Consider the following 22,560-nt stretch of genomic DNA (forward strand, 5'->3'; position numbering starts at 1 on the left):
TTGGAAGTGACGAATTCTGCTGATACTCGAAGGCAACCAAAGAACCATAAAATTAGTGTCCAACAACTATGGAGATTATGGCAACAAAATTTTCAAGGAACATCAAACGAGGAGTAATATCCAAGAATTCTATGTCTGTAGCTTATTAATATTTCCAAGGTATCAAATACCTTTTCTTTCAATACCATTGAGATCTACTTATTGGTAACACCACTAGAATCAACAAAATAAGTAACACAGAGATTATCACCATCAACTAATGGGTGATGATATATATCCCACCTGTTTTGATATATCATTCATCATTCAGCTTAAAGACACGTATTCAAATTCGACCATAATTACTTACCTGGAAATTGGTTTGAGAATGGTACTCTCACCGCTCTACGAATCTTTAAATCAATGCGCTTTGATCGTTTCAAAATATTTGCCCAAGGCAGAGTCTCGTGCTAATAACGTGTTATAAAATAATAAAATTAAAATGCAAGAGAACATATATATGAAAGAGACTTGAAGATTGATATGATTTCTTTCACTTCTGTGTGTCTTCCATAGGATATGAGTGATCCTATTTATAGGAAAACTAATTTAGTAATACATTTAGTGATTACTAACTAAAAGATGACTTTACTTTGGTGATTACTAACTAAAAGATTACTTTACTTTGGTGATTACTAAAGTACTTGAATGATACATAAACATTCACTATTAAATATTTTTTACAACACAACATTATAAATTGATTCATTGTTGACCTTGTAAATTTAGTGATTCATTTAAGTACATGATTCCTAAATCTGAATATTAATTAACTCAATTATACATTGTGGATCATAAGGAGGCATGTATCACCATTATAACTTGTACGCATGAATTATTTAAAGCAAATCACAACCATTACACTACGTGAGTTATATGAACTATCACTATCTATGTTGCTTCATTTGGATCTATTTCAAATATTTAAATTCAAAGCTATCATTTTTTGCCCAATAAATTTTAAAAATGTTTGAAGGGAGCTATTAAGGTAAAACTTACATGTATTGAGTGTTTATACTGAAGCAATGAATGTAAAACATGTTCCGTTATATACATATTTATCACTTAAATCACAGTTAAGTGATGTTATTTTTCACTTTAATTTTAATTGCTAAGGTTAACTTCAATAGTTGAATATAAATACTGAACGCAAATAAATAATATCCAACTCTTAATTAACTTGTCAATTAAGTTAGAAGAAACGACATTCCTTTGAATTCCAGTTCAATACGTTGGTGGGAATTCCTTAAACTTGGTTTTATCACTTCCTTGAAATTTCGTTGGTGAACCTATCTGTCAAGATTTCTACGTATTAACTTCCTAACAAAACACTAATTGAATTTTACCAGAAAAAAGGTGTGAAAATAAAGCAACTTCTTGATAACATTATTACTTTCAAAATTCATCCATTCCTGACAATTATCAATCTCATTCTGATTACTAATATCAATTAATAGATCACAAGTTGTCTTAACCAGCTCTGATTAGGCTGGAATAGATATTTGACTTTGAAAAGTAAGGTAAAGTACTTGCGCAAGTTAATTTAGAAGTAGATTTCATATTATCACTTCTTTCTTTTTTGGCAGAATTCAAGTATTATATACTAATAATAAAAAATATATTAGACTATCCAAATATTTTTTAAAGTTAACTGCATGCAAGTGTTTATACCTTAGAGTCGTTTCATCGCTAGTTAAAAGACTGGTAACTTTTTAGCTGCTTTGTATAAACTTCACCTATCAAATACGTTGTTTAATTATCTTTCTATCATCCCACATAAACTAAACATATACAGTATAAGTTATGGGTTAATTTATCTATTATTTTATGTGAAATAAAAAATAAAATAATTAAGCCTTACATAACTAATTTCTGTATAATTAATTCATGAATTTTCAATATTTACATAACTCTAACCAGCAACCAATCAACCCGTTAGTATGTATTGATAAGCTTGTTTTATAAAAATAAGATTATAACTATAGAGAGTGGACCGAATTACACCAAACATGTAAAAACTTTTGTATATTGTCGGTGAAGATTTAATTATCTTATTATACTCCTATTTACTTAAAAAATATTTCAAAAAGGCAAAAAAAAAAAAAGTGAATAAGGAGTGGGGAATCCTATTCTTTAGAGCAAGGAAACAGACAAATTTTATGATTCCATCTAATCTTTTAAGAACGGAAAAAAAGCTGACCCTTTCTTTACTATTCAAAAATCCTAAAATAGGGCCTTGTATTGGCCTCAAATACGACAACACCAAAACTCATTCAATTCAAAACCCCACAAACAGGAATGGCAATTGAATATGAACTAAATAAATAAGTATCTTTTCCTATAAATATTTCAATTAATTAATTCAAGTCTGACCTGATAGTCAAGTCACAAAATCTGCATGTGTACGTACTCTCTTTAAATGCATTGTTCACAAGAATATATAGAGAGAGAATCCTCTTCTTTTGGCTCTCTGCCCCTTTTTCAGGTTTTCAGTTTCTTTCATTAAAGAAAATTCAATTATTCACCCTACTTATAAAGACCGAAGAAAATTAGACCCCCCCACCATTTATGAATATTTTTTTCCCCTTTATAAGAGCTTTCTCTCTTTGAAGAACAAACTATTTCTTGTTTGGTGGTGAAAAAAAGAGAAGGGTATTTTTTGTTCTTTGTTTTTGGTTACGAATATGGCTATTCAAGCCCAGTTATATACGGATAATCTTGGGTTTTCATTGGGTGGTTCACAAGATTTAATGGAAAACGGTTGTGGATTTAATCAGTTTGGTTTCACTACTCATCAACAACAACAACAACAACCCATTCAACAGAATTTCCAACAGCAAGTTTTGCCCCAAAAAATCAATCAGAATTTGATGAACATTAATGTGCCAAAACAGTATAGCAACGTTACTGAACCAGTGCCTTTTTCCCAGTTTCTAGCCACCCAGATTGAAAAACAGAGGATTGAAACCGATCAGTTCATCACTTTACAGGTAATTTTTTTTTATTTGGTATGAAATTCCATCAAAATTTTGTTTATTCATGTTCGAGTTACAGAAATTTAACGTTGGTTTTTCTTTTTTTTGATGAAAACAGAATGAAAGATTGAGATTGGTTTTAAACGAGCAAAGGAAACAACAACTAGCATTGATCTGGAGAAAATACGAAGCAAAAGTGCAATTTCTGTTAAAACAAAAGGATGAAGAAATAGCTAAAGCAGCAAACAGGACAAAAGAGCTTGAAGATTTCTTAAAGAAAATGGAAATAGAGAATCAAGCATGGCAGAGAATCGCCAATGAAAATGAATCCATTGTTGTGTCATTAAACAACACAATCGAACAGTTAAGAGAAAGTGGTTATTGTTTATCAACCAATGGTGAAGATGCAGAATCTTGTTGTGATGAACAAGAACAAGAACAAAATGGAAAAATGGTATGCAAAAGCTGCAATTCTCGATTTTCGTGCATGGTTTTCTTGCCATGTAGACATCTTTCGTCATGCAAAGCTTGTGATTCTCTTCTCCATCAATGCCCTGTTTGTGGAATACCAAAAAAAGCTAGCATTGAAGCCTTGTTTTGATCAGAAAAAAAAAACATTGGTAAATGAGTAGTTAAATTCATTAATTTCTTTTGTGTTTTTTTAATCCTTTTGTCGGGGGGATTTACTGTTTTTTTTTGTGTACTTTTTTGATGAAATCCCCCTAGTTCTGATGAAATGAATAGTGTGACTGGTGTTTAGTGTACAGTGAAAACTGAAATGAAGCATCTTTTTTAACCTTTCTTGGAGACGTTACTTTTTTTTACCTTTTTTTGGTGATTGAGATTTTAATTCTTTAGCTGTATACAGTGATTTGATTATTCAAATCTGATTATAGCAATCGTTATTTTAGTGCAAGTAATTTGGAACCGTGACAGAAAAGGTTGACAGCAATAGCAAATATGTCAAAATTCAGTGTGGCTCTTTTACAAGAGCTCCAGTAAGTATTTTTTTTTTATCACTTTTTACTTTTTCAGAGAAATTTTCCTATTTTTCGAGTAGGCAATGTTGATTGTTCAGTGAGTTGGAGATTATTTAAGTAGGCCTGTTGCTATAAAACTAGGCATAAAGTTACAAAAATTCGGCACGGATAAAGTGACAGAATTAAAGCTTAGTTTGGCATATCTTTCCTTTTGGTACGTTACGTAGACCTCCTAATAATAATTATGTGTCAGAGACATTAAACATTATTTATTCACAATATAAACAACATGAACATAGAGCATGTTTAGATGGGCTTATGCTTATAAAGCTAAAATAAATAAATTGAGGTAGTCTAATTTTTTTTTTTTGAGCTTATAAGTAGCTTTAGATAAGTTAAGTTAAATGAACCTAATTATTTTTTGAGTTTATTTTAAGCACAAAATGACTTTAAGCTGGTCAACCAAACATTCAAAAAAATTGAAAATAGCTTATAAGCAACTTATAAGCCAATCCAAACGGGCTCATAATTAGTTGAATAAATTATAATATTCTTTAATTCATTTACTTTTAAGATCTACTACATATTAAAGCAATGGCGTGAATAAATGGACGACGGCACAGTACGATATGAAAGGAGGAGGGTCCAAGAAGGAAGTGATTTGTTTGTCTTGAAAACTGGAAAATCTCATTAAATGACTCTTGTTTTACCATTATTTTGTTACTCCTTTTTACCCGATGAATGCAAGTGCATGGAACTTTCTCATCCTTTTTTCATTTTTACCTGCCTCTTGAGCATTAACAGTAAACCTATTTGATCACGATATTTACAAAAATGTTAAGTTATTAATGGTAGTGAGAAAACATATACAGTAGTAAGATAGCAAACTAAACAAAGAACCTTTTGAAAAGAAATGCGAATTCGCTTCGGAAAATCTCCAATTTGGGGTAAAGTATTCCCTAATAAAGATAATTCCCTACTTAGGACCTAGATCCATCACAGTCTTTGTTGGTTAAATCTTAATAGATATAAGGGGTTGTTTGGTTCGCAAACTTAGTTGTCCCGATATTAAAGTCTTGAGATAAATTTATACTTTTAATCAAGCATGCTATAAATTTAATTGAAAACTTAATCCTGAAATATCCACATAACAAAAACAAACCCATACAATATATTAGTAGGAGGAACAAAAATCTTTTGAAAAGAAATGGGCTGCCCAAAAATTTGGCAGCACAGTATTTAATTGAAGGTTACTTTAATAGAGTAGTAGTTGGGGGCAGAGTGTCAGCAAAGTCAGTTTTGTGTGAAGCTGAACTCTGAATTACGTGTTGTACTGTGCGCTGCGTACGGCCAAAAAGGGAGGAGTGGACTGGATTTTGAGTACTTTTGAGTCGTACTCAAATTGGGCTTTGAAACAGATCCAATAGCGTGTTGTAGGCCTCTTTTGTCTATATTCCCGTCAAAAATGTGGAACCAATACGTAACGCCTTTGACTCTTTCGTTTATGAAGAAGAAAAAGCGGGATTCTCGATCTTGAATTTGGTTTCCTTTACTTTCTGTTAAATCTATCTTTTGAAATACTGATCTGTTGACAGAAGATAAAGAAATCTGAAGGAAAGATCAAAACAATGATGAAAAAAAAAAAACAATCTGTCTACAACTGATTGAAAATATTTTTAGGGAAATTTTTTAATGAAATTGTGCAAAATAAACAATTATTTAGATAATAATAGCTTCACATATCTGAATGTGAATGCACATATCAATATTTGTCTGAATACTAAACAATTGAAACTGTTATTTTTTCAATATATGTATATATAAAATTTGTCTTTATTTAAGAATTAATAAATATAAAATTTAAATAATATTGAATTAGCTTTACAATAACAATAAAATATCTTTAAGAATATGGCACACGGTGGTGTGATCAATGGCTAGCGATGATGGTTGTGAATGTAGATGGGAGATGGTGTTGGGTGATAAGGTGGTGGTCGTGAGTAATAGCTCGTGGTAACGGTGGGCTGCCAATAATGATTAACAATGGTTGTTGATCGTGGTAATTGGTGTTAGCAACTTACAATTGTCGTGGACGATAGTGATAGATAGCTAATGGTGATGATGAATGATGAAGATGGTTGACGACATATATATTGATGACTGATGGAAGATGGTGGTGGTTGTTTTTTATGATGGTGGTGTTTTTGGCCAGATCTGATCATTTTCGGCGTGTTTGTGGTGACGGCGTTGTGGCGACGGCGTTGTGGCGGCGTGGTTGGTGGCCGGAGCTCCGGCGGCTGAGCAGAAAAAGCAATTAAGGAAAAAAATTATAAAAATAAAGTATTCTACTTTAAATATATATATAGCTATTAATTGTATTTAACATATTACTCTTAGCTATAAAATACAATTAATTTAAACTATAACTATTAAATATAAATATGTACTAGTAATTAGTTATGCCATGTAACTATCCCTTAAAAGTACTATCTTCATTATAGGCGAACAAATTAGACCAAAAAAGGGAGAAATGATTGTCAGTACGAGAGAAACCCTTTGGTAAAATGCCGTAAGGCGTGGATAATTCGTTTTCTTTTGTTGTTTCCACTATGGTTTTTCGCAGTACCGTTTTTTGCCTTCTTTCATTCGTTGCCTTTTTTCCCTCACAAAGCGTCAACAAGAGAAAATATGAAAAAACATGACTTTGCCATCAAAGAAAAAAATTACCGTGAAACCTTAAAATGCTGCTAGTTTAGACGTGAAAGAACATCTTTCTCACTCAACCACATTATGGATTTTATTAGGTCCTACTTGACAAAAATTTTCAACAAAACATAGTTTTCTTAAGCAAATGCAAGTGAATAAGCAAAACACTTATTTGCTTACGCAAATGCAAGTGAATAACCAAAAAACTTATTTTCTTAAGCAAATGCAAGTGAATTCATATATTTACACACACGAGTTGCAGATAATCTTCAAAATGTTATAATATATATAACTCAAATGTTACCATCCACCCCGCTAGAAGTAAATACTACAAGATTTCTCTTCAATCGAAAGATACTTCCTCATCAAAACGACATCCCCTAACACTGAACGTAAACTAATTTTATCGCCGGATTAGACCTAATATAGGCTAAAACCAAAAAATTGACTGATGATAATAGCAAGTCCTAAGCCAATTGCTATTAGGGAAGAAGCCCAGGTTAGCTTCTCTGTTATTCTAGGAACCCGATCCTTCAATGCTTGACTACACGAGCCTATAAAGACAGTATAGCTTCCCATTGCTATAACTGTACCAACCAAGAACATGCCCAAAAAGGCAGCACCAGCAACACGAGAAGGCAAAGCAAGTGCGGGTAAAATCATCATCAGTGCATCTGGTTGAAGCCCGTGGACAATTCCCGTGGCAAAAGTTGCTAACCCTATCTTTTTCTTCTTCCCAATAACGGGGGTGTCAATGCCTTCAACACCATTTTCAAGGGCCACACATGGTGTAGGAACTTCAGATGCTTCTTTAATTCCCATTGCTCCAATGACCAGGAGAGTGAAGCCGACTACTCTGGTCCCCCATGTACGAATAACTTCAATGTGGAGACGGTCCTTTAAGAGAAGAAATAATAGGCCGAAGATTAATTGTCCAGCATCATGGCCACAGCCCCAGAGGGCTCCTACTGCTGCACTTTCCATACGTGTACGGCCTATAGAGAGAGGAGCCAAAGCAGCGAGATGGTCAGGACCTGATAGGGTGTGAAGGCAACCAGCCAAAAAACCAGCCCATGCGCTTGTTAGTAGTTCATTACGTACTAGTGGAGCCCCAGTCTTAGCTGCAGTTGGAAAACTAGCAAAAGCGGGTGAAACAATGACTGGATGGAGGAGCATAACAAGAATGGCTGAGAGTAGGACTATTGTACTTGCAGAAACTACCTGAAAAGGAATCAAAGGAATCATAAGCCGTGTAGAGGAAGATAACATAAGTGTCTTCTTTTTTATAGATGTAAATGTAATGCACAATATAATGCAGTAGAAGCAAATGTAATGCATGGACCATAAACGGCTTTAATCTACTCAGTTTCCTAGTGCAGTGCTACAGGCAAAATGAGCATAATGATGAAGTTCAATGTAACAATGAAAACCGTAGAATGAAGTTAGCCAGGTGAATCTCTATCTATCTGCAGGTTTAACATCTCAGTGGGTAAAACAGCTATTTAATAAGACGCTATTTATTACGGAATCATCTTTCCGTAAATGTTGCAGTTTTATAGACTTCGTAGTTTCCAACTTCCATCTCTACTTGAAACTCAGGCATGAGAAAAGAGATAAACAATAGCCTGAGGACATAAGCATTATTTCTATACAAAACATCTTAAGGTTGTTGAGTATGAAACATTTCCAAGTAACTACCGCTAATTTAAAATATTCACAATAGAAGGTCCACATTAATGAAAACAAAAACAGCTAATCATTCAATATTGGACATTTGTAGGCTACCAAAAAAGGTGAGGTTATTTGTTGGCACAATCAGCTTAATCCCGAACTCTTGACTATAGCTAAATGGGTTAAGTTGGTATTTCCTGAACTTTTTTGTGATTTCAAAGCAATATTAGAGAAAAATCTTCACACCAATTGTTCTTCTTTAATCTGGTGCCTTGAAATGCAGTTTGTACTCACCCTTCCTTTGAGTAAGAGCCCGTTTGGATTGGCTTACAAGTTGCTGAAAACAGCTTATTTTTTGAGTGTTTGGCTGGCCAGCTTAAAGCCATTTTAGGCTTCCTTTGAGTAAGAGCCCGTTTGGATTGGCTTATAAGTTGCTGAAAACAGCTTATTTTTTGAGTGTTTGGCTGGCCAGCTTAAAGCCATTTTGTGCTTAAAATAAGCCCAAAAAAATAATTGGGCCCGTTTAGCTTAGCTTATCTAAATCTGCTTATAAGCTGTTTTTAGCTTATAAGCTGCTTTTTTTAAGCCCATCCAAACAGGCTCTAAGTTAATCATCAACATAAAGAGTTACCTCATGCTGCATGAAGATGAAGAGAATGATTTAGTAAGGTTGTCTTTCATTTGAAGAATTTAATCTCTCTCTCTCTCTCTCTCTATATATATATATATATGTATATATATATGTATATATATAAAGCCGGGACATAGGTCCGGTGACGTGGCAGCCTAAAAAACCAGCATTCACATTTATCTTTATTCTCAGTTTTTTGCCTTTATTGTCCTAATTATTTAATTAGTAAAAAAATATTATTCCAAATTTCCTTTCTGAATAGTTGTGTCCAAAGCAAACGTTGCCTCCCAATTTATGCTTCTCTCTCTCCTTAGTTATTAGTGAACTAATCCCCAACTATTCCTACACCACAAACCCGCGTCCCTTTCATCCATTCAAATTACTCCTAATATTGTAGAGTTCCATCGCCTGTACACTGCCATCTTCATTGTCATTTACTGACAATCAATATAGAATTCGTTGCTTTTTATTCAACCTAATTATTATTATAGTTAAATTCATATTCATCATTTTTTTAATGTCGATTTCTTCTAATATTGTACAGTTCCTTTACTTAACCTAATTATTAATTATGTTTTGATTTTTAACAGTACTCTGAATTTAAATTAGTGTCACTATGTTGTTGTTTCAGACATTGCTTTTGGAGAAGCAGTAGGTTTTTGGAGGTGCTTAGAATTTCCAACAATAACGGTAACAAATTTGATGAATTATATTCATAGTTTAATCATCTCCTTTGCGGTCATTGACACAGTTGTTTACATAATTTTTGCTTTCTATACATGTATTCTTATGTTTTGATTTTTAATAGTACTTTGACTTTCATTTTTGGGTATGATTCAACTTTTTTTGATAGTTTAATCATCTCCTTTGCGGTCATTGACACTATTGTTTACATAATTTTTGTTTTCTCTACATGTATTCTTATGTTTCAATTTTTAACAGTACTTTGACTTTCATTTTGGGTATGATTCTGCTTCTTTTTAAAAAAAAAAAAAAAACTCTGATCTACTTGTATAGTGTCACCTCAATATTTTTTTAATCTTCAATTTAAATTATTATTTATACTCACTCCGTTTCAATTTATGTGAAACTATTTCCTTATTAGTCCATGCTAAAAATATGACCACTTTCTATATTTAAAAACAACTCACCTTTATGCAATGATTTATCAAGTTTAAAAGTCTTCTCTTCTTTCTTAAACTCCCTGCCAGTAAATGGATTCATGTAAATTGAAAGAAAGGGAGTAGGAATGATAAGAGGAAAAGAGTGATTTGGCAGAAGGATGAGAATTTTGCAAAAGAAATGAGAAGGAAAACTGAAAATTTGATTGGTGTGGAAAGGAGGTAGAGAGGTTTTTTTTAAAAGTTGGAATTTTGGTAAAGAGAAAAAGGCATGCTGAATAGGGGGAGAATTTTTTTAAATTTGATACCTTAATAAAAATTTGATCGCTTTCACATGTACCTGTGCAAGGTCTACTAATTGAGTATATACTTTTCAATGTGTTTATGAAGACAGAAGGATATTGACTCTAGAGTTAGAAGAAAATTTATTGACACTATCTTCTCAATGACCTTAAAAAGTTTGTTGTGCTTAATACAAGTGAAATTGATCGATATTCATAATAATTTTAATTAGGATTAATAGGCAAAATAACTGTTACATATTCGCTCCTCAAGGACACCACCATCGAGTAACTACAAAAGTAATGCCTCAATCCATCTTTGATTTTCTGTCTTAATAATTTTTTCTTATAATTTTTTAAAGATTTGTTATGTATACCTTACTTATATATTTAGTTTTTGTTTTGCTTTTGGTTTTATGATAATTTAATCTCTTATTTTTCTATTAAATCTGACCATTTCATAAATCTGTTGTTGAAGGTGTATAGTAGTGAACGCCGCAAAGTTGATGAACGCCGCAAAGTTGAAGAATTCATTCTTTTTATGTACATAAATATAAAAATATATCTCGGAGAAATTCTATAATCAGAGAATATATAGAAGATAAAAAAATGATTAAAGAGTGCGAGTAATATTTTTATATCAGTAATTATCTTTCAATTTAGGTTGGAATAACCTCAGTATTTATGATTTTTATGAGAATATGTCTTTTGTTATTTTTAATATCAACTTTAAGTTGAAGTATTCTCCACATTCTAATTTGTACAACAATATGCCGTTGGTTATTTTTAATATTCAAATATTGGAGAAGGATCACCCGCAAGTTCAATGAGGTTATTCATGACCGCGCGAAGCGCAGACATATTTACCAGTTCTAATATAAATAAGACTATTAGTTCCTATGCTTTAGGGTACTTCTCTCCAAATTAAATTTCTTAAATGGTACTAGGTGAACGAACCCCGGATTATGGCAGATTCTTTTGAATTAACTAAGCGGAAGTAGACAAGATCTAAAATTCAAGTCCAAAATGCTAATTCATCCTTGTATTAGTAGCATGAAGACAACACTACACATCATAACAAGTCAAACTACAATACAACCCACTAATGAGTTTTCTTTTGGCTTCTAGTGCAAAATGAGTCCTGCTCTCGTCCCCATCATCTTAAAGATGCTAATGGGCTCAACTAACATACTCATGCAAATAAACACAGCCCAAAAATCAGCCCTCTCGAAAATAGGCACTGTAATTTACGGAGTAAAACTGTTGGTGTCCGCTTCCTTGTCTTACTTAATGTTATCATTTCTGGACCTATCCATCAGTACGCCACAGCTGGATTTAATAGCACAACTTATATATGATCATAAATATACCTTTCTCCGCCTTTTGGCTAATATGAAGTGTGGTATATCAGATCACCGGAGTCACGTACCAAGTCCAACTTTAACTACTTTTGTTTTCCTCAAAGACAGCTATATTTCACATTACCTCATTATTTAAACACCTAAATTTGGAAACCAAAAATAAGATGTGAAATGGCACTACCCAGGTTAGTTCAAGACGATAAAGGTAACAACTTTACCTTGGAGTACTATTAACAGAAACTAACAGCAAATACAACTATTGTTCAGAATATAATTAAGTACTATTAAAAAGTGTGCTCTCTCTAACAGCTCAGGCTTTATCGATGAGATGGTCACATGCTTTAATAACTATAATCAAGTGCAAATAACAGCAAAAGACACACATTGTACCAGCGAGTGCAGCTACTTCTAGATTGGAAATCAGTTGTTCTGGCAAAGCTATAATAGAAATAATATTCCCTGGCTTGCTTGCAATTGGGTAATTCTTGTTGTTGTAAAGTATACTTTCCACTATTGTAGGTCCATTAACAAGAAAGAGCAAACTAGTTATACCAAAACTAACATTTTGTACACAAACCAGCTCAATATTACCAAATTCAGACAGCAAAACATTTTGCAAAGGAAAACATGTACAAAAATCATAAAGTGACGGCAAAATCAAAAGCGAAGATGAACAAAGTTAGTACCTTGCGTTGGTGAGATAGAGTTTGAGCAACCCACTTGAGCAAATGGGGCTTAGAACCCGACACATCAGGCAAATCCTTAGATGTCGACGAATTACCCAAATGCCCATCACCAAATCTGGATGAATGGGTCGACCCGGAAGATGAAAACGGGTCAAGGCACTTGCAAGAAACCGAATTGGGTCTCCGAGACTCGACACGTGGAAGTGAGGGGAATCTTGGAGAGGAGAATTGGAGTTGAGGGAGACGAGGAAAGGGTTTTAGGTGGAGTTTAGAGGGAAGTGAATTGGTATAGATAAGCCTCTCCATGACAATAGCTAGCTACAAATTGCTAACCCCTTTTCCACCTACTTATTTCTTTTCCTCTCTGTTTTATTCGTCTGTTTGCTCTTATTTTTGGACTATATTTTCTGTATCTCTGAAGAGGTTTTCAGATTATGCAGGAGAGAGAGAGAGAGAGAGAAGAAGAAGAAATTGAAGGAGCAAAAGTATGGAATTAGTTGATGATACGTAGACATTTCTACTTGCACGGATTTTTTCTTCTTTTGATCCTTTCTTTGTTATCCTATGATTAAAATGTAATTATGGGTTAAGCGGCGTAATGTGCTTCTTGTTTTTGGATGGCAAGCTCCTCTTGTTTCTTATGGGTTTAATGGTAAAAATGTACTCCCTCCGTCTCATAATAAGTGTCACCTTAACTAAAAACACATATTACGAAATTAATAATGCAATGTGAAGTTTACCAAATTACCCCTATATAAGAAAAATAAATTACTTTTACCTTTTGATTAGAGCATGCACAAGAAGTAAACCCTTTGACATTGGGAATCCAACAATACTAAGTTACTATGTGGCTTTTTTTCAATCAGTTCAGATGTTACTTTATTGTCTAATGGTAGAATTGAAAAAAATTAGTCAATTATGTCTTGGTTTCTTAAGTTGACACTTATTATGGGATGGAGGGAGTATCACTTTTTCGCGAGTTTCACATATCAATTATTAGTCGTTCCCTTTTACTATCTGAACTATCATCATCTATGTATTAAAACACACGTCAAATTTGATTAGACCAACTATCAGTTCTTCCTTTTTTCTACCCGAACTATCACCTACGTGTTACAGAATGAGGGCGCAACTAATAGTTGAGTCGTGAAACTCGCGAAAAAATAATTCGAGTTTTAGTTTTTGAGTTTTTTATTAACTTAGTTTTACGCTAAAGAAAAATTGTTCCGTTTGTGGAAAGAGAAGCTAGAATAGAGAACCATCTTACTAGACTGGTAAATGGAAGATCTATCTATTTTGACCACAAATCTTTTATATCGGCATTTTTGAATGTCATCAGTGCATTTTTGAACGTCAATGCAGAGTTCATATCAAGGCAGTAAGTGATATTCTTAATGCCAAGCAAGTCAGCGAACCAGATGCCACTGGCTAAGGGGATTGGTTGCATTCAGTTTCCGTTGAAATTTTCTTCATCAACCATGAACCATGTCTGTCTGAATCATGTCATGCCACAACCGTTGTTTCCGCCATCGGTTGCATAATGGGATTTCATCTTGAAGCATCCAAATTTCATCGACTTACCTTGAGGGATGTCTTTCATAAAATGGTTACTAATTTCAGAGGGATTCCATTGAGACACGTCTAGTTAACAGGTAGCACCATCGTGTTATTCTGTTGGGGATGCGTCAACATCTTACAGAGACCCTATTGGCAGTCGGTTAACAACTTTGTTCAGCGAATCATGGACTCGCTAAAACAACAATTAGAGACGAAACATCAAGTAGAGACGGTGAGTGCATCAGAACTTGCCTAGTCAAGGTCTCTTGTCCATGTACGTGACAGCTGCATCTTTTCGAGTGTCCTCTCTGAAGAGTGGACCTCAAGCATTGCTTGAGGGTGCATAATTGTGTGGATTACTACATCAGACGCCTAGCCATCATAAAGGTCGCAAGAAATAGAAGGTGAGTCCCTCAACACCCAGCGGGTTATACGCCTAGTGCAGGGGACAAAGCCTCAACATGTGATCATCAGGGCTACGTGTTGTAAGAGGCGAGATATCACCAATATCCACTATGAACCTATCATCATGGAGGGAGAGCAATCTCCAATTTTGAGCTCTAGACATTGTGTGATATCAAGCTAGAGCGGGGCGCGCCAATGAGCCGCGACAACGTAATGAAGGACCTGCGAGAAGGCTTCTTTGCGGGGAGTTCATATGTCACAATCAGCAGGTGGTACCACCCACCGCATTTGTAATGGAATGCCAAACCAGTTAAACTGGAAGGCAAAATTAGGAAAAAAAAGCCGAACCACTGAGATTGGGCCCGGTGTTCAATGAGCTCGAGATAGCTGCCTGATGAGAGGAAGGGACGCCGGGTACAGTCTTTCTTTGGTGGAACAACATAGGAAAAAATCTACCAGAGGATGCATCAATTGCCGTGAGAATCATGGCGTGGATGACAACGAGGTCACCACAAAGTTAGCCACTAGAGGGTGCAAGTGCGAAGGCGCTTTCCAAGTGAACACCGGAGGTGAAGTGCAGAGGCACGCTTGGAAGAAATTTAGGGGAGCAATGCACGGGCACGACTCCATTTTCAAGAAGAACACACATGGGCTGCGAACCCACAGGATTTGGGGCCGCGATGTAAAATCCCGAAGTGTCAGACTCCGGGTTGTCATTAGCGTTATGAGGCATCGAGGACGATGCCTAGCTTGAGGAGGGGAGAATGTTACGGGCTGCCTTCATTATACCTTGGCACCCATAACCCCTGCGTGCCCCGAGCGGGCCAAACGAGTGTCAGCCGCGCAGACGAGTGTGAGCCCCACAGGCAGTGTCAGCAGTGCGGGCGACGTGCGCGGACATGGGCTCCGACGGACAGGAGTCAACAATCATCTAGATATGTTGCATTGCATATCTTAGGAGTAGTAAGGAAGTTTAGCAAGGATCTGGGATGAGCCCACGGGTCGTCGACGGACGAGCGGCCCCGTGCGAGCTTGGTTAAATTCAAAAGTCTTTTTTTTATTATTATTATTATTAAATTTTGTGCTAAGTCAAATGGTGCTACATAAATTGGGACGGAAGGAGTAATAAAAAAAGGTAGGCTAGAGAGGAAAGCAGGTTAGACTAGGAGTTAGAAACTTACCCTTAAGTTGGGTAGAGTAGAGTTATAATAAGTAGACTTTGTAATTCCAATTCTAATTAAATATAAAATTAGTTGTTAAAAGGTGCGCAACAAGATACATCAAGTTCAACTATATACTTGGCTTGGTTATAACTATAATAACGTGATTTATGTAAATATATGAACAAGTCAATGAAGTACTAAGTCAAAAAGATACCAATTATGCAAAGCTTTCATATTCCTGAACCACCACTTTGGAGAAAAGTAGTAATAGAAGAATGGGTCCAAAATGTGGGTTGTTGATGGAACTAATACCTAAATTTGGCTATGATTAATGTGCATTTGATTATTTTGATAAGAGCTTAGTGGAAGGTGTGGCTTCTTTCTCACCACAATTATAACTACCACTACGTGACTTTCACATCGTTCTTTTCTTTATTTCGGCAAATGACAAATCAACCAAAGCACAATGGGCTCCACACATGGTCGTGTTTTTAGCGAGATTCGAATTATAATGCATTAAAGCATTAAGGACGAGTTCATAATTTCAATCAATGATCGTGGAATATAGTTATAGTACTAATGATATCGTTTGTTAGTTATTACAGACAGAAATCAAATCAAAAGATTAAATGTCCGTCACACTCCATCTTTGAATCAATTTTTTGCGCGGATTGCCCTTCATACGGACTCGTCTTTAATTTTTGGCCCTCAAATTGTTGGTCTTTAATTTTGCCCTTATTCTTGTTTAATAAAAATTTGTGGGCTAACATACTCCTTATTTGCTGGTCTACGAAGCCAGAGATTCTGGGTTTAATTCCCAATTGAGTCGAAAAACTTTGTCCTTTCGAGCAAAGTTACATAGAAACTTTGTCTTGTCAGACATAAGTTCTATAATAATAAAATTATCCGGTATAAGTTGTGTAGTAACTAATTTGCTCGGCATAAGTTTATAAAAACTTTGCCTTGTCCTTCTGCAGAAATGAAGTTATGCCGGAGATATTTTCGATCATTTTTTTGTTACTTAAAGTATCGAACCACAAAAATAAAAGACCACCCCAAAAGAGGGCATTCGTGCGAATTGCCCCTCTTTGAATCAGCTAGATATTAAACTTAGGTTTACCAAGTATATACAGTCAGGCCAAGCTTAAAGGCACACACACTTGCATTGAAAATTCAATAGTCAAAGCCAATGTAGGTCATTCCTCACTGTGTATAGTTCGAACTATATAGTGAGACATAAATTTGACACATATATAAAAGTCCGAATTCATTGATTCCATAATTTTCTTACATATTTGATAATTTTGTAAAATATTAAGTACTACCTTTTCTTGAGTACTACATATATATTTCATGTAATGTTCTTTTTCTTGATTCTATGTAGTAATTGCTTTACTCTTTCTTTTTGCTCTTTCTACAACTTGCCTTCTCTATGAGCATGTCTAGTTAATTGGATTCTGTCATGTACTTTAATTGGACAATTTTTATCACAATATTCATTTCGTCAATCAATAGCTGGCCACTATATGAAACAGTAAATAATAAGAGAAAAAAAAATACTTTAATAAAATGTTTAGTAATCTCTTATTCGCATAACTATAATTGATAATACACATAAAATGAGCCTGATATTTTGTCAATTATTTATTTCTATTTGCATCGTTATTCTCCTTAATCGAGGGTCTATCGAAAACAACCTCTTCACCTTTCAAGGTAGGGGTAAGGTATGCATACACTCTACCCTCCCAACCCCACTTGTGGAATTATACGGGGTGTTATTGTTATTGCATCGTTATTCTAATTACGCTGTTCTCGTATTATTCACATTATAAAAAAATAACATGGTTTGAATTAAGCAGTTGCTTATGACCTCATTCTAAATAAATTTAAGTAATGGACCTACTCATCAAAATTTATGCTAAGCAAACAGGTTTGGAAACAGCTTTTGTCCTCTCCCGAGGTAGGATAAGACCTGCGTACGTCCCACTCTCTCCAGATTCCACTTATGAGCTCACGCTGATATGTTATTGGGTCATGTCGGCCGAGGTAGGTTATGTTGTTTGATCCATTTTAATCCAGCTTGACTTGAGTAAACTCGAAATGAGCCGGATCTTGATCAATTTTGTCATTTGAACCTTTTTTACTCGCTCAATTTTGACCCAATCCTCTCATTTGTTTCCTCTAACTGAGGTATAAATTTGCAACCTTTAAATTATTACCAACGACTAACATACTGGTTTTATGCTCTCATCTGCAGCAGATAGTCGCTAAAACTTGGTGGTTCACAATTCTTTGGGTTAAAATTTGTCGTGGTTCAATAAAAGATAGCAGCCCACTTACGTGGCATAAAATTGGAGTCTCATTATCCTCTACAAAAAATGAGAGGTCCTCAGCCCAAATTCACAAATAATTCACGAATATTAGAAACCATAAGATTTAAAAGAAGGCACTTTAGAGTGAGTGAGTAAACAGAGAGCAAATAAATTAACGTTAGAATTGGTGGACATGGCAAAGCCAGTGCAAATTGAAGTGTGGAATCCAAATGGAAAATACAGAGTTGTTAGCACAAAATCTATGCCTGGGACAAGATGGATTAATCTTCTCATTCAACAAGATTGTCGTCTCGAAGTAAAATATTTAATACTATTTCTTTTGAAGGTGTTAATTTTTATTTTTTTTGGGGTTTGATTAACTTTATTCAATGCATTTGTAGATATGCACTGAGAAGAAAACTATTTTATCGGTTGATGACATTCTTGCTTTAATTGGAGATAGATGTGATGGAGTCATTGGCCAGGTGATCATCATACATGTGTTATGTCTTGTTAATTGCTAGTATTGTATTTTCTTCTAAATGATTCGAATTTAACTTATATGCGCTGACAGTATAAAAAAACTACTGTATATTTTACTCTGTTATAACCTGTCTCATTTTTTAAGTTGCTAATTCCGTTTTTTATGGACAGTTCAACTGTAGTTATTTTAGAAGAATTAACCTAAATAGCGGCTCACCTAGCCGCTCAAATTAAAAATAGCCAGCGGATATATAAGATATGTAGAACACGAGTATAATCAGTGTATAATATAGTAGAATTAGTAACTTGAAAAATGAGACAGGTTACAATGGAGGAAAATATACAATAAACTGTAGTTATTTTAGAAGAATTAACCTAAATAGCCGCCCAGCTAGCCGCTCAAACTAAAAATAGCCGGCGGATATATAAGATATGTATAATACGAGTATAATCATGTACAATCAGTGTATAATATACGTATACCGGCCAAAAAAAACAGTAAATTCAGCCGGATAGTTTTATGCAACATGATATGATTGTGTATGGAAGTTAAATTCAAATGATCTGTTTTCTTGGGTTTTGTGTTGTTCAGTTGACAGAAGACTGGGGAGAGACATTATTTTCTGCTTTAAGCAAAGCCGGAGGGAAAGCTTTCAGTAACATGGCTGTAGGATACAACAATGTTGATGTCGAAGCTGCTAACAAGTATGGTGTTGCTGTTGGAAACACACCAGTAAGTTTATACTTCTTCCTTGTTTGCTTTGTAATAATCCATTTTCTTTGTAATGATCAGTGGTTTTGCAGAAGAGATTAGACATCTTATATATGTTTCAAATAGTAGACAATTTGTGAAACTCGTATTATTTTGGCTCTCTGTTTTATTGGCACTGAGGCTGACAAAAACTAGGATTTAGAGTTAGTGGGTTCAAAATAAGACGATCTTATTATATATATGTATTTTGATTTATTTTGCATATGTATGCATGGTTAGAGCTAAAAGCAATGAGTTTAGTTAAACCTACAGAACTCGCCCTAGATCCTCTTTGGAGGAAGGGATGATGACTAGAAAACCGAAGATTGAAGTGTTTAAACTTATCAAAACCACTGATATTTTTTGTTGATTCCTAGGCAACTGTAATTTGACCCAACACATAACAATGAATCTATAGTATAATATGGAAGTTATACTCGGTCCTGTTTCCTCTTAATAACAGAAAATTTCTGTTTTTCATGTAAAAGGTCTTCTGTTTGGAATTTCAGTCAAAAGGGAATGCCCCAATTAGCTTTGAATTTGAGCTGGTAGAACATTTCTATATTAAAATGAGGCACAAAAGTTATTTTGAGCTTGTTCCAGGTGTGTTAAATTTTTTCATAGCTTGTAGATGCAGTTAGGAGTGACTTTTGTCGGACTTGATCAATATGCTAAGTGATGCATGGAAATTTTTTAGTGATCTGAATGACAATTGATATGTGCGTATATGTGTAAAGCCACTCATTTTTTCTTCTCATGTGATGTTTTAATGGCCAGGGAGTACTGACAGAGACTACAGCAGAGTTAGCTGCTTCACTTTCTTTAGCAGCAGCAAGAAGAATTGTGGAGGCGGATGAGTTCATGAGAAATGGAAAATATGAAGGATGGCTCCCGCATTTGTATGAAAATCCTTGAACTCGATTACATTCTATTTATTGTGTTTCCTCAGGTGTTTAACTTTTGGTCTATAACTTCAACACATCGTGTCTTCTAGGTTTGTGGGGAACTTGCTTAAAGGACAAACTGTTGGTGTTATTGGAGCTGGTCGTATTGGATCTGCTTATGCTAGAATGATGGTAATCAGCTACGATTTATCCTGAAATTGTATATAGATTTGCTATGCTAATTGGAGCAACTTTGGTGCTTTATCCCAACAGGTTGAAGGCTTCAAAATGAATTTGATCTACTATGACCTGTATCAATCTACTCGTCTCGAAAAATTTGTGACAGGCATGTTTTGATCAGTCTGCTATATAACAATTTCTCAAGCTCATTGCATGTGCTTATTTTTTTCTCGCCTTTGCAGCCTATGGTCAGTTCCTGAAAGCGAATGGTGAACAGCCTGTAACATGGAAAAGAGCTTCATCGATGGAAGAGGTGCTCCGAGAGGCCGATGTGGTAATTATTTTCTACATCAAAGGTGCACTTTAAGGTTTCTTAGTCATAGTACTGAATATCTCATTATAGTTCTTAATGCTTCTATAGATAAGTCTACATCCAATCCTTGATAAAACAACGTACCACCTTGTGAACAAAGAACGGCTTGCAATGATGAAGAAGGTAATATTTGTTGCAAGAATATCTATGATGCTTGCTGATTTATACAAGTATGATATCTTGATATTACTCAGCTGAAACATGCAGGAAGCAATACTTGTGAACTGTAGTAGGGGGCCCGTGATTGATGAAGTAGCTCTTGTTGAGCATCTGAGAGAAAATCCCATGTTCCGTGTTGGCCTTGATGTGTTTGAGGTAATCACGATACTAATCTTTTTTATTTTCGGCGATCCCCTTCTCCTATTATGAAAATGTAAAAAGGCGAATCCGATTATGTTATGCACCATTTCTAGCAAGCAAAAACCTGGCAAATAACTACTGGTGTGGAGTATGGGATCCTTTTTCTTGTCTTATACATTCGGGTAATGTGCTCATACTCGTTTAATTATCATGTTGTATTAGGACGAGCCCTACATGAAACCCGGTCTTGCAGACATGAAGAATGCTGTTGTGGTACCCCACATAGCTTCTGCTTCTAAGGTAATCTTGCACTTAATTATGTATTATGTATTTATCTGTGCTTAACCTCTAAGCTAAGAAGCAATATAATGTTCTGCTACGACAGCTACTTCCCATCTGATTCGCCAAGTCTCGTGCTTTTTTATTAGTGTTGCCATTCATTATAAAAAAGTTTAAATCTCCTGATTCTTAATGCAGTGGACGCGTGAGGGAATGGCTACACTGGCTGCTCTAAATGTCCTGGTACGCAATTTTTAATAGAAATTAAAGACACAATTGTGCTAAAAATCACAGTGAAACATAAAGACATTGTTGTGCTTTGGATTCTGAACGTTGTATGTGTTTGTTGATCATGTTACAGGGAAAAATAAAAGGCTACCCAGTTTGGGGTAATCCGAACAGTGTGGACATGTTCTTAAATGAGAATTCACCGCCCCCTGCTGCATGCCCGAGCATTGTGAATTCAAAAGCTTTGGGTAATTAACTTGTATATGTAATTCGTAAGTGCTGCTTATGTGTGCCAATTTGCTTGAAGGCTTTTTGCTAAATTCAAATGGTTTTTGACTATTGCAGGCTTACCTGTTTCAAAGCTGTGAAATTTGGAATGTTCAAGTGATCAACATATACCAAGATTATTGGAAATTTGAGACTTGGAGATGTCTATTTCAAGCTTGAAAAGGAGCTGATAATGTTTGGAAACTTTGCTATATCATGTATCACTCATTTGTCTATATTGGTTTTACATGATTTGCTGTAATTAGGACACAAGTTTTACACATCATCTCTGGTTTTTAAGACTGTTCTCCTGATGTGATATCTGTGAAACAAGCTTTACCCTTTTTAAGGTTAACATAAACATGGCTTGGCTTCTATAGGTGTAGTTTAATTCAAAACCACGATATCTCAAGGTTATAATCCTAGGATTTAAATCGGAACTATAATTTGAATAACTTATCCAACCTTCTATACGGAAAAAGTTATACCAAGATTTTTGGTATAAACTAATATCAGTTGCTAATACCTCCAATCAAACAAGAGATATGTTTAATCCCAAAATTTATAGCGCAATAACCCACCTAATCCCTAGAACCAAACGGCCCTGATTGAAAAGATTCTGTATTTTCCAGTACTTATGAGTAAATGAGACAATAAGCATTAGTAGTCTTGGAGAAATGAGAACTTAAATGGTTCAAACAACAATGTATCAGTTGCCAGCCATGTTTGACTTGCTGACGAGTCATTCTCCTACCAATCATTCATAGTATTAGCTTTTTCTTTTTGGATTTAACTCATATATTAATGGAATAAAGAATTTTCATATTTATAGTACAACTTTTTGTAGAAAGAAATATGTTTAATCTGTCATACTTTAGGTGACATGATCAGCGTACAAAAGTTAAATTTTTCTTTTTAGCACAAATT

At 34.8% G+C, this 22,560-nt stretch overlaps 3 protein-coding genes across 3 annotated transcripts; 2 read left to right on the forward strand and 1 right to left on the reverse strand.

Moving 5' to 3' along the window:
- Positions 1 to 2,406: 2,406 nt before the first annotated feature.
- LOC132599333 (probable BOI-related E3 ubiquitin-protein ligase 3) lies at positions 2,407 to 3,812 on the forward strand. The gene is made up of 2 exons (XM_060312656.1): positions 2,407 to 3,029; positions 3,133 to 3,812. Exons 1-2 carry the CDS (start codon positions 2,724 to 2,726, stop codon positions 3,613 to 3,615), a joined length of 789 nt encoding a protein of 262 aa, XP_060168639.1. The 5' UTR covers positions 2,407 to 2,723; the 3' UTR covers positions 3,616 to 3,812.
- Positions 3,813 to 6,895: 3,083 nt separating this feature from the next.
- On the reverse strand, positions 6,896 to 13,007 carry LOC132599334 (chloroplast protein FOR GROWTH AND FERTILITY 1-like). Its single transcript, XM_060312658.1, has 2 exons — positions 12,452 to 13,007; positions 6,896 to 7,921 (listed from the first exon to the last, which is right to left on the reverse strand). The coding sequence occupies exons 1-2, from the start codon at positions 12,755 to 12,757 to the stop codon at positions 7,121 to 7,123; spliced, it is 1,107 nt and encodes a 368-aa protein (XP_060168641.1). The 5' UTR covers positions 12,758 to 13,007; the 3' UTR covers positions 6,896 to 7,120.
- A 4,985-nt stretch (positions 13,008 to 17,992) lies between these two features.
- On the forward strand, positions 17,993 to 22,008 carry LOC132599335 (glycerate dehydrogenase HPR, peroxisomal). Its single transcript, XM_060312659.1, has 13 exons — positions 17,993 to 18,204; positions 18,290 to 18,373; positions 18,964 to 19,104; positions 19,900 to 20,021; positions 20,117 to 20,198; positions 20,280 to 20,352; positions 20,429 to 20,520; positions 20,608 to 20,682; positions 20,767 to 20,874; positions 21,082 to 21,159; positions 21,337 to 21,381; positions 21,500 to 21,614; positions 21,712 to 22,008. The coding sequence occupies exons 1-13, from the start codon at positions 18,082 to 18,084 to the stop codon at positions 21,732 to 21,734; spliced, it is 1,161 nt and encodes a 386-aa protein (XP_060168642.1). The 5' UTR covers positions 17,993 to 18,081; the 3' UTR covers positions 21,735 to 22,008.
- Positions 22,009 to 22,560: the final 552 nt, after the last annotated feature.

This window comes from Lycium barbarum, chromosome 6, assembly GCF_019175385.1.
Source record: "Lycium barbarum isolate Lr01 chromosome 6, ASM1917538v2, whole genome shotgun sequence".
In the NCBI taxonomy this organism is placed as follows: Eukaryota; Viridiplantae; Streptophyta; class Magnoliopsida; order Solanales; family Solanaceae; genus Lycium; species Lycium barbarum.

What these genes read in the sequence shown, in the direction of transcription:
- LOC132599333 (XM_060312656.1), top strand. Translation starts at nt 2,724, where the DNA reads ATGGCTATTCAAGCCCAGTTATATACGGATAATCTTGGGTTTTCATTG. An exon ending in ATCAGTTCATCACTTTACAG is followed by an intron (nt 3,030 to 3,132) that starts GTAATTTTTTTT and finishes TGATGAAAACAG; the next exon opens with AATGAAAGATTGAGATTGGT.
- LOC132599334 (XM_060312658.1), bottom strand. Translation starts at nt 12,757, where the DNA reads ATGGAGAGGCTTATCTATACCAATTCACTTCCCTCTAAACTCCACCTA. An exon ending in CTCTATCTCACCAACGCAAG is followed by an intron (nt 7,922 to 12,451) that starts GTACTAACTTTG and finishes ATTCCTTTTCAG; the next exon opens with GTAGTTTCTGCAAGTACAAT.
- LOC132599335 (XM_060312659.1), top strand. Translation starts at nt 18,082, where the DNA reads ATGGCAAAGCCAGTGCAAATTGAAGTGTGGAATCCAAATGGAAAATAC. An exon ending in GTGATGGAGTCATTGGCCAG is followed by an intron (nt 18,374 to 18,963) that starts GTGATCATCATA and finishes TGTGTTGTTCAG; the next exon opens with TTGACAGAAGACTGGGGAGA. An exon ending in GGCTTGCAATGATGAAGAAG is followed by an intron (nt 20,683 to 20,766) that starts GTAATATTTGTT and finishes TGAAACATGCAG; the next exon opens with GAAGCAATACTTGTGAACTG.